General features: G+C 48.9%; 1 protein-coding gene across 3 annotated transcripts; it reads right to left on the minus strand.

Moving 5' to 3' along the window:
- Nucleotides 1–526: 526 nt before the first annotated feature.
- LOC144735108 (E3 ubiquitin-protein ligase NRDP1-like) lies at nt 527–13000 on the minus strand. Of its 3 annotated transcripts, XM_078617523.1 has the most exons (7): nt 12907–13000; nt 7348–7433; nt 6127–6352; nt 5414–5553; nt 3617–3803; nt 2633–2753; nt 527–2424 (listed from the first exon to the last, which is right to left on the minus strand). In XM_078617523.1, the coding sequence occupies exons 3-7, from the start codon at nt 6330–6332 to the stop codon at nt 2077–2079; spliced, it is 1002 nt and encodes a 333-aa protein (XP_078473649.1). In that variant the 5' UTR covers nt 6333–6352; nt 7348–7433; nt 12907–13000; the 3' UTR covers nt 527–2076. The 3 variants fall into 3 exon arrangements, with proteins under 3 accessions (XP_078473649.1, XP_078473648.1, XP_078473650.1); XM_078617522.1 differs by having other exon boundaries at nt 6127–7433; XM_078617524.1 differs by lacking the exon at nt 12907–13000 and adding an exon at nt 7914–12896 and having other exon boundaries at nt 6127–7433.
- Between the last annotated feature and the right edge of the window lie 525 nt (nt 13001–13525).

A 13525-nucleotide genomic window follows, 5' to 3' on the forward strand; every position in this document is an offset into this window, starting at 1 on the left:
GCTCACGATGTAATCCTATGCAAACATATAAACAAAAGTGAACACGAAAAAATATCTTATAAACCCAAAGTGTCACTGCTGGGACTACCTGACAATATGTTAATAAGCACCGATTTAAAAATATTCATGGAAAATATGTACAGTCAACTATGGTGATGTGCTCACGACTCGTGTAGCATTTGCTTGATTCAGCCTTGGATAAACTATTGCAAAATACGACAGTCAGCAATTAGAGGCACTGCAGACAAGTTCCAGCAGTTGATGGACTAGATTCACTGATCAGCAGTTATTAATTTGTGTAAGAATAAAAAAACAATCCACCAGTGTCTCCCATTAACAAAAACACAGGGCAGGTCCAGGTGTTAGTACTGGTAGGAACCTCCTGGTTACACCAGCCCACAGGGGATTATTGTGTCCGTCCATCCGTCGTGCAGGGAGGGGCTGGGTGGGGAGGGGAGGGTGGGGCTGGGTGGGGAGGGGCTGGGTGGGGAGGGGCTGGGTGGGGAGGGTGGGGCTGGGTGGGGGGTGGGAGGGGAGGGGCTGGTCACCCCGTGGTGCCCTTATAAAACTCAACGTTTAACCTACTCACGCCGGCTTGTGCCCGCCCTCACAGTCGGCCATATTTGCGGAATACACCACGCCGCCGGTGACCCTGGCCATTGACCGAGCAACCCAACGTTCCTACCAGCTCCCTCCGCAGGAATGTGTTTGTGTTTGCCGTTTTACCACGATGTGAATGTGGCCCATGGCTTTACCTGTAATGAGAAAGGAGCCCCACATTAGTCCCTGGTCGGCATGCAGTTCAATCATCCCATTGCTCACGCCAATACCCAGGTGAAACCATGGGAGTGCGCCAGCTGCTATGCAGTGGATGTTCAAAGGCCCGAGGATAGTTTTTGACGAGAGCAGATGATTGAATTGCAAATGTGACTTGAAAACACGCACACAACTAAGAAGCCCCATCAGTTAGGCTGGAGGATTATCTCGGTCCCCTCCAGAGGAAGACAAATGGCTACGGGCTTAGTCACCCTGAAAGCACTTAGATCCGGACAGGTCTCGGTACGCGTAGTTGAGCAGGGTTGTGCCTGGTTAGTGCTGGGCTGGGATGAGTGACTATCAGTGCATACCAGGTGTTACAGGTGTGGGGCTGTGAGGTGAGCAGGAGTAACAAGACACCAATGGTTTCGGTCCACAGGTAATTACATTAATTAAATCGGTGAATTGAATCAATCTCTGTGAATCTTTGGAGTATTTTCCCGTAACCTGAGTAGTGGGTTTTCTTGAGTGTTCCACGTGTCAAACACTCGCTCCTGAAATTGACCAAACATCCCGAGGCAGCACCATCCTCGGTGAGGCTTTCCTGGCTATTAACGCGCGGATGATTTACAAATAAAAGGAGGCGTGACCAAAAATAGTGCAGACTAATGGGAAAGATTCATTCTTATTCAATGCTACATGCATAACCCATTTACAATGTTTCACACCTTATATAAAAGAGCCTACTTGTTAGTTAATAGAATACATTACACTTTGGTATTAGTAATTAGGTATACGAGTAAAGAATGCACAGTTTTATATTTTTTGCATATGTACTGTTGGCAGTCCATAACAGGCTATGCGTGCCTACTAGTCCTGGGTAACAGCGGGGACCCCAAAAACAGATCTCGATGTCAGCAACTTAGCAATGCGATAACTTTGGGTATCCTAGGTATCGCCCCAATTCCAGCTATCTCACACATCGCCTGCCTCATGGTCCCAGCCACGTCGTGCCGTGTGGAGGACGTCATGCGACGTTGATCGGCGGAGCCCAGTGCATGAAGGGTAATGTACACGAGGACGTTCACTGCCCCCATGATTCTAGATTGATATTGTTTGTATAATGTAAGTAACTAACATCACTTGTCTTTTGGGTTGAGTCTTCCTTGATTACTCTCTGTAAAACTGTAAACCCAGTAAAATTTTCTGAGAATCTGCAATTTGTTTCATTGCTTGGACACAGAAACCCCGAGAGCTGCCCCCCACTACTTCCGGCGAACTCACATGTGCATGTAGGTGACCTCGTGGCACGAGGTCACCCTAGACCACCGCGATATCCTGCTGACGTCGCTTAACGTTCCCACCGTGAACGGGGGTCGAGCGGCTCAAGGCAGCCATCCTGCCCGCGAGCGATGGGGCCGATGAGGATGAAGACGATGACAACGGCGACATCGCTACCACCGGCGATGATGATGAAGATGACGGAGCCGGCGCGGCGAGCGCAGCGGAGGCCGGGGACGCGCCCGTCGAGACGGTCAAGGCGGCCGACAAGGGAGCCGGGGGGAGGGCGGCACGCAGGGCGAGTGGCTCACGGCTCTCCTGGCGGTCGCGGCGCTCCAGGTTACGACGCAGCGATGCCACCTCCTGCGAGGCGCGGCACAGCTCACCCTGCACGCAAACACGCAGACTCCGTATACAGAGAGATGCATCTCAATAGACAATGCGTCAAATTCGTGCTGGAGGTGAAATGGGCTGCACTCTGGTGGCAGCCCACGTGGCAAGGTGGGTATCACCCACAATGCCATCCGTGCAGGCCTTCTCCACTAGAGAGAGAAAGGAGAGCGGGTGACGAGAGTGGCGCACGATGTGTAGGCACCTTGAGCTCGGTGATGTGGCCCATGAGGAGACCCTCCTTCTGCACCATGTGCCTGCGCTGGGAGTCGAGGCGTGCTTCCATTTCATGGCGCAGTTCCCCCACCCAGCACTCCATCTCCGATCTGCACAGTGCAGGGACAACACCTCCACGTTGGCTGTCTATTCTACATACTGGTGCTTGTTTAGAGCACTTCCTTCACTTGTGTTCCCCTAGAGATCGATGCATATTAGTCTTCATGTGTTGTTTTACATAAGCTTTTCAACTCACGTGTCCTGATGCCTTTAAAATCTGAGCTGGTGTCAGAGATTTAGCACATCAGAGATTCTCGCTCTGAATCATGTGCTGCCAAATTTTATGTTTTGTCCAAATTTTAGTTTTGTCTAGTTTTTTTGGCAGAATTGTGCTGATATCTCCATGACCATCGATGACACATTTTAAATTTGATGCATTTATTCAGTTTTAATTACAAGGCAGCCATGCCCCATTTAATGAAAATCCCATGCCTGTGAATGGAACAATGATTAATTGTTTATTCCGGTTACAAATTCCTTCAAAAAAACCAATATAAGTTTGGCAGATTGTCAGATGCCACTCCGTTTCCAGGGATCAACCTCTGTTCGATTCACTCAGAGACTCGGGGCCTTTGGCAGAATTTTCAGCACAATCCACGTTCTCTCCATCGATACTCAAAGTCACCTTGTAATTTCTTCACTAAATGCAGCTCCACCATCTCTGTTTTGTCAATAATCAGCGCGAGTCCATGCTGCTCGCTGTGGATCTTTACCCCACACATCTGGGTTCCAACACCTTGTGCTGTTACAGATGACAATGCTGTGTCATTGGCATCTGAAGAACCAAGTGCTTCGGAGCACTTACAGACCGGTAGGTGCATGCAGGTATACAATGGGTATCTGTGTAGATATACTGAAGAAAAGTCTCAAGCCAGGCTGCTTAGCTGTCTTGTTGGGGTGCAGCTGAACGTACCGCAACAGGTGCAGCTCAGCGCGGAGCTCGGGAACAAGGTGCAGGGTGGAGAGCGTCTGGTGGGGATTGGTGACCGGAGACCCGGCCTCCAGGCCCACGTAGTCACTGAGATCTGGGCTCAACTCTCCGAGCTGGCACGACATTGCGTGAGCCACCACGTTCTGTCTGTCCAGGACTGCGCCGCAGCCTGCCAGAGACACACGCGCCAGCCAGCGCTACACTATCACAACAGCACCACATCCTACCATTATTCTTTGGTTCTTTCGGTTAAGTCACGTCTAAAGATAAAATAATGAATTAAAATAATAGCGACGTTTCGATTGCAACACAAGCAATCATCATCAGGCATAAGAGAAATAGCAACAAAAATCTAACTAGAAAACTATAGACAGACATACAAGCAGACAGACATCACAAGGACACACAGAGAGAGGACACATATCGGCACAGAGAGAGGGGTCGTTTCTGTGACGGTCCCTTAAATATAGGGAGGGGGGGCGGGGACGGAGAGAGGGAGGGGGCAGAGAAAATTAGCATATCAATGAGTGGACGGCAACGTGTTGCTGCTGCGCAAGTAAGATGACGACGTGGCACGGCACGCAAGCTTGAAAATTAGGAGAAAGACACACTAAAATTAAATAACCTCGCAAAATATCGAAATGTGATGTAATGCAACACAGAGAGTCGGTCAACACACAATTAATGCATAGCCTGGTTGATTACGTATTTAATTTTAGTGTGTATTCTAATTTTCAAGCTTGCGTGCCGTGCCACGTCGTCATCTTACTTGCGCAGCAGCAACACGTTGCCGTCCACTCATTGATATGCTAATTTTCTCTGCCCCCTCCCTCTCTCCGTCCCCGCCCCCCCTCCCTATATTTAAGGGACCGTCACAGAAACGACCCCTCTCTCTGTGCCGATATGTGTCCTCTCTCTGTGTGTCCTTGTGATGTCTGTCTGCTTGTATGTCTGTCTATAGTTTTCTAGTTAGATTTTTGTTGCTATTTCTCTTATGCCTGATGATGATTGCTTGTGTTGCAATCGAAACGTCGCTATTATTTTAATTCATTATTTTATCTTTAGACGTGACTTAACCGAAAGAACCAAAGAATAATTCCTGCAGTCACGAAAGCTCCAAAAATTAAGATTTCACATCCTGCCAGTCACACACGCCAGCCAGCGCAACACCATCACGACAACACCACATCCTGCCAGTCACACACGCGCCAGCCAGCGCTACACTATCACGACAACACCACATCCTGCCAGTCACACACACGCCAGCCAGCGCAACACCATCACGACAACACCACATCCTGCCAGTCACACACGCCAGCCAGCGCTACACTATCACGACAACACCACAGCCTGCCAGTCACACACGCCAGCCAGCGCAACACCATCACGACAACACCACATCCTGCCAGTCACACACGCCAGCCAGCGCAACACCATCACGACAACACCACATCCTGCCAGTCACACACGCGCCAGCCAGCGCTACACTATCACGACAACACCACATCCTGCCAGTCACACACGCCAGCCAGCGCTACACTATCACGACAACACCACAGCCTGCCAGTCACACACGCCAGCCAGCGCAACACCATCACGACAACACCACATCCTGCCAGTCACACACGCGCCAGCCAGCGCTACACTATCACGACAACACCACAGCCTGCCAGTCACACACGCCAGCCAGCGCTACACTATCACGACAACACCACAGCCTGCCAGTCACACACGCCAGCCAGCACGACACCATCACGACAGCACTCTGTCAGCGCTCACCGGTGTGTGGGCAGGGTGTTGGGGTGTAGGGACACTGCTGCTCGTGGATAGCGATCGCCTCCAGTGCGCACACCCCCTCGCACCCTCGCGCACGGTGAGTGCAGTGCAGACGCAGTGCGTTGAGGTCGTTCCGCATGTACCTGTGTGCCAGGGTGTCTCCGTTAAAACCTCACACAAATCAATACATCTATTGGTTAGTTTTATACAGCGTCGTTCGTGCAGATTGCATTTCACAATCGCCTAGGAACCACAGACACAAGCTGGAAGGCTACCAGGCGGTGAGCCGGTCGCAACAACTGCTCTGCAGTTCTCTGTATATTGAGACATTTTCAGCCAAATAGTGAGCTTTATACAGCTGGAAATAAATCGGAACACCCGTAGAAAACCCACATATGTGAGGGGGCAAAACTCTGATATTAGTCCTCACTTTGCTGTCCTGCCTTCTGCTGGCAAGCCATGGTATGGCACCTCCCCGATGTCCATGGGAAGGGAATTTTGCAACATTTGTCATCGGTGCTGGAGTACAAGCGTGCACAGCCACCACCGCCCCAACGTCTAGACGTGGGCAAGTGGTGGCTTAACTGCGACAACGAAGGAGGTGTGGGGGGGAATGATCTTCCCTCGATTTGCTGCGACGGAATACCACGCGGCAACTACGACGGCGGCGACGACGGGGAGCGTGCGGCAAGCGCCGGCAAGGACGGGGGTCCGACCTGAACAGGGGCCGCAGCTCCGAGGCGTCCAGCGGCCGCCTGTCCTCGGGGCACGTGTGGTTGTGCACGAGCCAGCCGTGGATGCAGGCGCTGCAGAAGGCGTGCTCGCAGGGCGCCTGCAGCGGCTCCTCCAGCACGTCGCGGCACACGCAGCACAGCAGCCCGTCCTTGACGCGCCCCACAAAGCGCTCGGCGTCGTAGCCCATGGCGGCACACGCACCGACGCCTGGCTCGCACGCACGCAAACACAAAGATGCCCCCACACGCCCGTGTAGCCAAGTGCTGTTCGCGAGCACCTGTGCAGGCCGGGACGACGCACGAGGGGGTGGTGTGGCCAGCGACCCACGTTTCGGCCCACAATGTGGAGGCTTTAGAACTCTAAGCTATACTTTCCTCTATCTGGAAGAGTGTTTTCCCAAAGATGAGAACAATTTCACATATATAAAGCCCCCCATTCACAAATCACGACCTCACAAAGTTATAAATAATCCAGATGTGATGTATGGTTAATATAAAACAGAAAGATCAAGCGATTACAATCAGCTCAATAATACTAATTTCTGTCAAATTAAAAGTGATCGGTGATTAAAAAGGCTTCTCAAACAAACATGTTTTCAGAGAGGACCTCCGAAGCCTTGGCACAGAACGAGAAAGGGTTCCTCCATCAGCGTTGGGCGGCATAAGGATACGGCACCAGTTGCATCAGCCAAGGCAGAGCGACATTAATCTACAGCCTTGTGCAAAGTGATCACGAGCGTCATTCTATAAAATACAAGGAACAAACTCAATAGGCAAGCAATCCGTCTCTTTAATATATGTATCCCTCCACGATTTTTTTTTATAAATACAGTAAAACAAGCGAGCATAATTCGTTCCGGACCTTGGAATGCGAGCATAATTCGTTCCGGAAACGTGTTTGTAATCCAAAGCACTCGTATATCACGTGACGCTCGGCAGACAAAGCGTATACTATACCACTCGTATTGCAAGACCTCGCTCGTTTATCAAATTAATATTTATTTTACAAAAAATGTGCTCGTCTTTTACAACACTCGCAGACCAAGTTACTTGCAATCCAAGGTTTTACTGTAAAACTATTTTTGCCCATCCTATCAGCCACGTGGCCTTCTGTGAGCGTATTGAAAAAATGTTGCTGAAATTATGACATGTAGAGAACCGCAGAGCTTGGGGAGGGGGAGTTAGATGCTGGCTCCACCTCACCGCCGCGTGGCTGCTGCTCGCTCGTCTGTGGTTCCTCCTCTTCGTGCCTCCGAGTCGTCCCCTCTCGCTACGACAGCGAGAGAATCCTGTGGTAACAGCGCATTTCAAGTTGACATTATTTTCAATTAATAAAAAAAATACTTATTTTTTACACAGTAGAGACAGCTCTACGAAAGAGATCTAGTATCTGCTTACATATTTTGTTACAGTCAGATGTTACCTTTAATCATCAGAAAAAAAGTTTGGCTGGCTGGCAAGCGGGCAAACAGGCACGTAGTCATGACGCCACCCACATCATTGAGTCGGGTTCCTGCAGGGTTCTGATGTCAGCCCCACCTCACCCACCCTCCACCACGGCCATGGATTCCACACAAACGCGTGGGCAGCACTCGTACATTATACAATATTAAAGTACAATCAATTATAATTGCAATGAAATAATTTAAGTAAAAAATTATTCAAATCCTAAAAGTTCCTGTAATACATTATATTTGATTACATTTCATACAATGTCCGCACATCCCACTTGAGTAGAAACGCGACCTGAACCCTCCCGCCCGCCTTACCTCTGCGGGGCGATGGCGTGCATCTCTGACAGCGTGACCGTGAGAGAGGCGCTGGTGTTTGTTGCGGGGTGCGTCGTCGGGCTCGATTGGGTTGCCACGTGTGGTTTCAAGTGGGTCTGAGTGCTTGTTAAAGGCCACTGAGGTAAGAGGACTCCTATTGTCGGCCCACTATAGTACCGCAAGTGCTGACACGGTCACGCGCCAACAAGCATCGAGCAAAGCCGACGCATCGAGCCCGGCAAGTCTCAGCCTCGCAAGCCTCTCGGCCGGGAGTCGAACCCTTCCGGGAGGATCTCGCACTACCGTGCAACCAAAGCACTCGGCATGAACGCTGTGCACTTGCGCTTAAATACAAGCTTCGCAAGGAAGAAAACCGACAACCCGACATTCAGTAATTGCCTGTTAACGGACAGAGGTAACGCCGGCTGCCGCAATTAATATTCAAACCTCTGATTTTCACATTAAGGAGCGCTGACACACATCGGCACACGTGTGAATTTAAATATGAATCGTGCAACCGGCCTCATTTGCGTACGAATAGAGGAGGTTGCCCGCTGGAGCTCCAGCGCGGCTGGGAGCGAGGGCGCGAGGCTCTCTGTGCGCCAACGGTCGATTCACAATTCTTCTCATTGAACTCGGCTTTCTCTTTGCCGCTTACACGACACGAGTGCCGCAATCATTGTTATGGCACGAGTTGAGACATTTCGACGTGGAATATCTTGTAGCTTGCAGTACATACATCATGTATATATGTATGTACGTTCAACTTATTTCGCTACAGAGCCAACCGTGTTAATCGGAGGTGCGAGGACGCCTCGAGAAAATGATGTCACAACTACTTCCGAAGTCACCTCATTCGACCTCGTTATCCCCACTCGGGCACAGCCATTGAATGCCCTGCACAGAGCGTTCATCACCTGTCAATCAAGCCAATGTGTTTAATTCTTAGAGATGGATAAAGCCAATTAAGTACAAAACCAAAGACAATTCATAATTCAATTTGGTTTTGCACTTAATGACATAGAAGCTCATAGACTAAACTAGAGACCCAATGATTATGAATTAAATATTACAGTATTTAAATAAAGTTCGGTCACCAATGACTGCATAAACCCATCATTATAGGCGAAAAAACAATGCAGGCCAGAAAACCATGAGTTCCAAACAACGCTGAGAAACGTGCACAAATATAGTGCTTTTACACGCACGTTTTCGTTGTTGCTTTTGGTCATAAATACTTTTTCCAGCGGGATTTTTTAAAGTTAGAGTTCACGAAACTTATCGTAAATGGGCTTGAGTACTGAGTCAGCACCGCTAAGAAACCTAGGTTGAAATCCAGGTTTTGATCTACCCTTGATTAAACTGGGTTCTTACGTGTATCGGTGCTGACTCAGTTCTCTGAGCAATGGGACTCTGGCTTGGTATTAGCCTCTGAGTCACCTGGCGACGTTTCGGGCAATGGCCCTTCTTGATGTGCTGTGAAAGGCCATTTCTCGAAACGTCACCTATTATTTGTGTTTCCTTTGAAGGGCCCAGTGTTATTGACGAACGTTTTAAGATCTTTACAGCAGACGGCCTACGTTTTCGTTACGAGGCAGTGTTCACGACAAATGTGGGGAGGTAGAGTTATTGTTCAGGCGTGCACAGAGAGGCCAGAGAGGTAGAACGAAAAATTGCAGGTGAATGAAGTAAAATGTTTAGATTGTATTGAGCTTTTCAAAACTTTTAATGTGGCACTTGTGTGGTTAAAGGAAGCCAAGGAACAAGAACAAGCGGCCAGCTGCTCACAGTGCCCCCCCCCCCCACTCGTGGCTCAGACTGCTAAGTGCCTTTGGTCATGACTATGAATAGTCTTCCAGCCACGCTCTGCATCCATAGATAAGCCAGACCACAGCCGCTTTGTTTCTTCTTAAATGCTAGCGTGCACTCCCCAGATAACACGGTGTAAGTGACGTTTTATACTTTCCTGAAGAAAAGCCACTATTTATGGTCGTTGAGCGACCGACGTTTGCACGGTGAGGGTTCACTCTGGCCACCCCAATGGCTTACGTGTCCTTGGGGACGCGGAGGGCCACGTTCTCATTTGAATGTCGCCTATTGTGAGATTTAGGAGAAAATGTGTCAATGTCTCCATCACCAACAATGTGGCAAATGAGCGGTGGTGGTGCGCGTCAGTCATCCGGCTCTGTGGAGATGAGGGTTGGTGGATCGTACAAATGTTGTGAAACCCCCTTACCGTGGGCGTCAAGGTGCCATTCCAGGGCTCGCCAGGAGAAGGCGGTTCAGCAAAGCGCTCACTAATATCATCTGTCTCATCCATATGGTGGAGCGTGTTGCCCTTCGCATGTGTGGGTTTTCTCCGGGTGCTACAGTCTCCTCTCACTTGTATAAACACTCATTAATTGGCTGATCTGATAGCTAAATATATACAGAACTGCAGAGCTTTGGCAGACTTTGGTACCGGCTCACTGCCTGGCTGATTTTCAGCTCGTCTATGGTTCCTCAGCAACTGTGCAAAGCAATGTACATGTAAATGACATTACTATAGGGAAATTACAATACTTTGATCAGTCATAACAACCACCAGCAAGTCACAGTTAACAGAGTATATCCTGCTTAATGCTCAGAGAACTGGCAGAAAGGATTCCCGTTAGTAATAGACACTTTCCCATCATCCACGGGCAGACAGCGGTCTGTTTTGTAGTGCATTTACCATTCGGAAATATCAAAGTATTGACCACAAGGCCTTTCATCCACAAGTTGAGTACATTTTGTGTTCTTATATTCTCTTTTCTGTTTGCATCGTTGCATCTGCATTCAGAAAAGAGCCAATTTCATCTTGTGAGCAATTTTTCATCATCGGCCATGCCCATCGCAGGATTGTGAGATGCCAACGGTTTTGGGAGCCCTCATACACGTAGTACAGTAATGTGGCAATTTTGAAAACTTTTACTGATAATTAAGAAACATATGAAATAACTGCTCATGTTTGTAAATATGATCATTTATTCCATAAACTCCTTCAATTATTTTAGGCTCTGCCTCAAACAACCATACCGATATTAAACGTGCACCCATATTGATCATACATTTACAATTGAAATGTTGTTAAGAAAACCACTGGACCACCAACAGTCTCAGGCAATACGCAAGGCTCGGTGAGCGAAAGGGACATGGCAGAAGCTGCGGGCGAGTGTTGTCGAGGGCGGCCAGTGGCATGTGTGCGTCACCATGACAGCCCCCCAGGTAAGATGAGCCCCACCGCGTCGTCTGTAGCACACCTGTGCATCGTTACCTGGGTAACCAATTAATATTTCAGGGGCAGCGTTATTCAGCACCGCTCTGTGTAACAGTGTCATGCGATCGCTTTGCTCATTACGTGAAACAGTGCTTTTGTTCTGATATGTTTACTTCACTGCTGGACCTTTTGTTTATTTTAGCTTTTGTCATTTTTTTGATCAGCGTTACTCTTGCAAATGAGACTCATCCTGGTCTCTTCGAGTTATCATCTGGTTAAACAAAATAAATTTAAAACGTTAAATACAAGTTCATAATTAAAATAAATATAATTAATTAATTCAGACTCAATGCAGCCTTTGCATGTTTAAGCTTCATGGGCCACGACGCATAGGTGATGCAACTAAGCTGAGATCATTTGGAATGAGAAAGTAGCAATTATGTTTGATGAGAATGGAGATGTTGGGTATGGCTCACGCCGATAAAATCCAATTTTCAGACAACAAAAACAGTAATGCACGGTGTATTTTACAAACCAATTGTAACACTTAAAGAGTATGCAACTCATACTAAATTCAGCATTACAGTCGTGTATTTCACATTTAATTTTCGGTCGGGTTCCTCAAATATTTGTACTACGCTGAGCTCTAAGTACATTTTAAATTCCGCAGGAAAACAAGTGTTAGATTAATAGTATGCATATGTAGAATATACGGCTGCTCATTGTAGCGTTAGTTAATGTAGGGCAGTAAACTCAAGCTGGGCACACATAGCGATCACGATATAATGTTAATAGACAAATGTCAGTTTAACACGTAGGAGGCTTTCGCGACCAATATCATCCATAATAGACGATTTTGGGTTAGATTGTGTAAATATATAAATGTGTCGTTAAAACCGCCACCACACGACACAGCCAACTAGTAAAGGTTGTCACGTAAACAGAACGCACCAATTCGTCACTAGTTCAGCACACCGGTGTGTTGGAGAATAAACCCACAATATTTACAATTCTAGTTCGACGTTTCGCTGGCAATACCACCCAGCTTCCTCCTGTTTCAATCTTAAACAGAGGGGGTAAATGTGATGTCACCGTCAGCCTATCAGCTGCGAAGACAGAGGGGGGGGGGGTCAATGTCGGCATATACATTACAACGGAGACCTCTTAGTAGTTGGGTTATTCAGTTAATCAACATACATAAAGTGTGTACATTGTAATGTATGTACAGATATGAACCCACAGTGAGGGTGATCAGTAATATTGATAAGTGACTTGTCAGTGAGGGTGATCAAGGCGAGAGATCAGTACGGGTGGATCAGCGAGGGTGATAAGCGAGGGTGATCAGTGTGAGTGATCAGTGAGTGATCAGTGAGGTGATCAGTGAGAGTGATCAGTGAGGTGATCAGTGAGAGTGATCAATGAGAGTGATCAGTGAGTGGTCAGTGAGGTGATCAGTGCGGGTGATCAATGAGGTGATCAGTGAGGTGATCAGCGAGGTGATTAGCGAGGGTGATCAGTGAGTGGTCAGTGAGTGATCAGTGAGGTGATCAGTGAGGTGATCAGGGCCACAAGGGGGTTCCGTGCTCTCGACCGGCGCGCCGCCGTCAAACCCAACAACAGCCACAGCGCTGCGGGCAGCGCGAATACAGCCTCGGCGGGAGACAGCGGCACGAACTAGAGCGACACGAACTTAGAGCGACACGAAGGACAGCGACACGAAGGAGGCAGCGAGCGAGCGAGGCGACCGCAACTCACCGCTCCTCCCTCAGCTGCTGCCGCCGCCGCCTCCTCCTCGCGCCCGCCGGTGTTGTGAGGCCCCGCGGACAGAGGACATTGCGGGCGCGCCACGCTGCGCACACAGGCTGGGGTTTCTAACCCAGCGAGTCGCCTCTGCAGGGCCAGCAGGCGGCCTCAGACAGAGGCCGCACGCCGGGGCCAATGCCCCCCCACCCTGCCACAGGGCCGGCGATTATGATTATTAACTCGTTATTACGTACTCCTAAGGACCTGGGGGAAACATGGATTAGGACCCTCTCATACAAATACCAGCTCCTAAAGCAACAATTCTCAAACATTGCATTTAATTTTTGTATTTCCAACAGTTGATTATGCAAACGTATTCATCCACCTTGACTACGAAGGCTAGGAGCGGTAGCGGTGGTCAAAGCCCTGCACCATGAACCTGGCGACCCGAGTTTCATGGTTGGCCATGAACATCAGTGGCGAATGATATCCAGGTTACCCCCGCCATCACTAGCCAGCGCTGACCAGCTAGAAGAAGTATGGTCAACCCCCATGACTGGCGAGACGTGCAAGCCTTCAGCACTGGATTGAGCTGCGTGTTGTACCATGGGTGATTGGGGCATGAGGATGT

This window comes from Lampetra planeri, chromosome 54 (assembly GCF_965212315.1).
Source record: "Lampetra planeri chromosome 54, kcLamPlan1.2.h2, whole genome shotgun sequence".
NCBI lineage: Eukaryota > Metazoa > Chordata > Hyperoartia > Petromyzontiformes > Petromyzontidae > Lampetra > Lampetra planeri.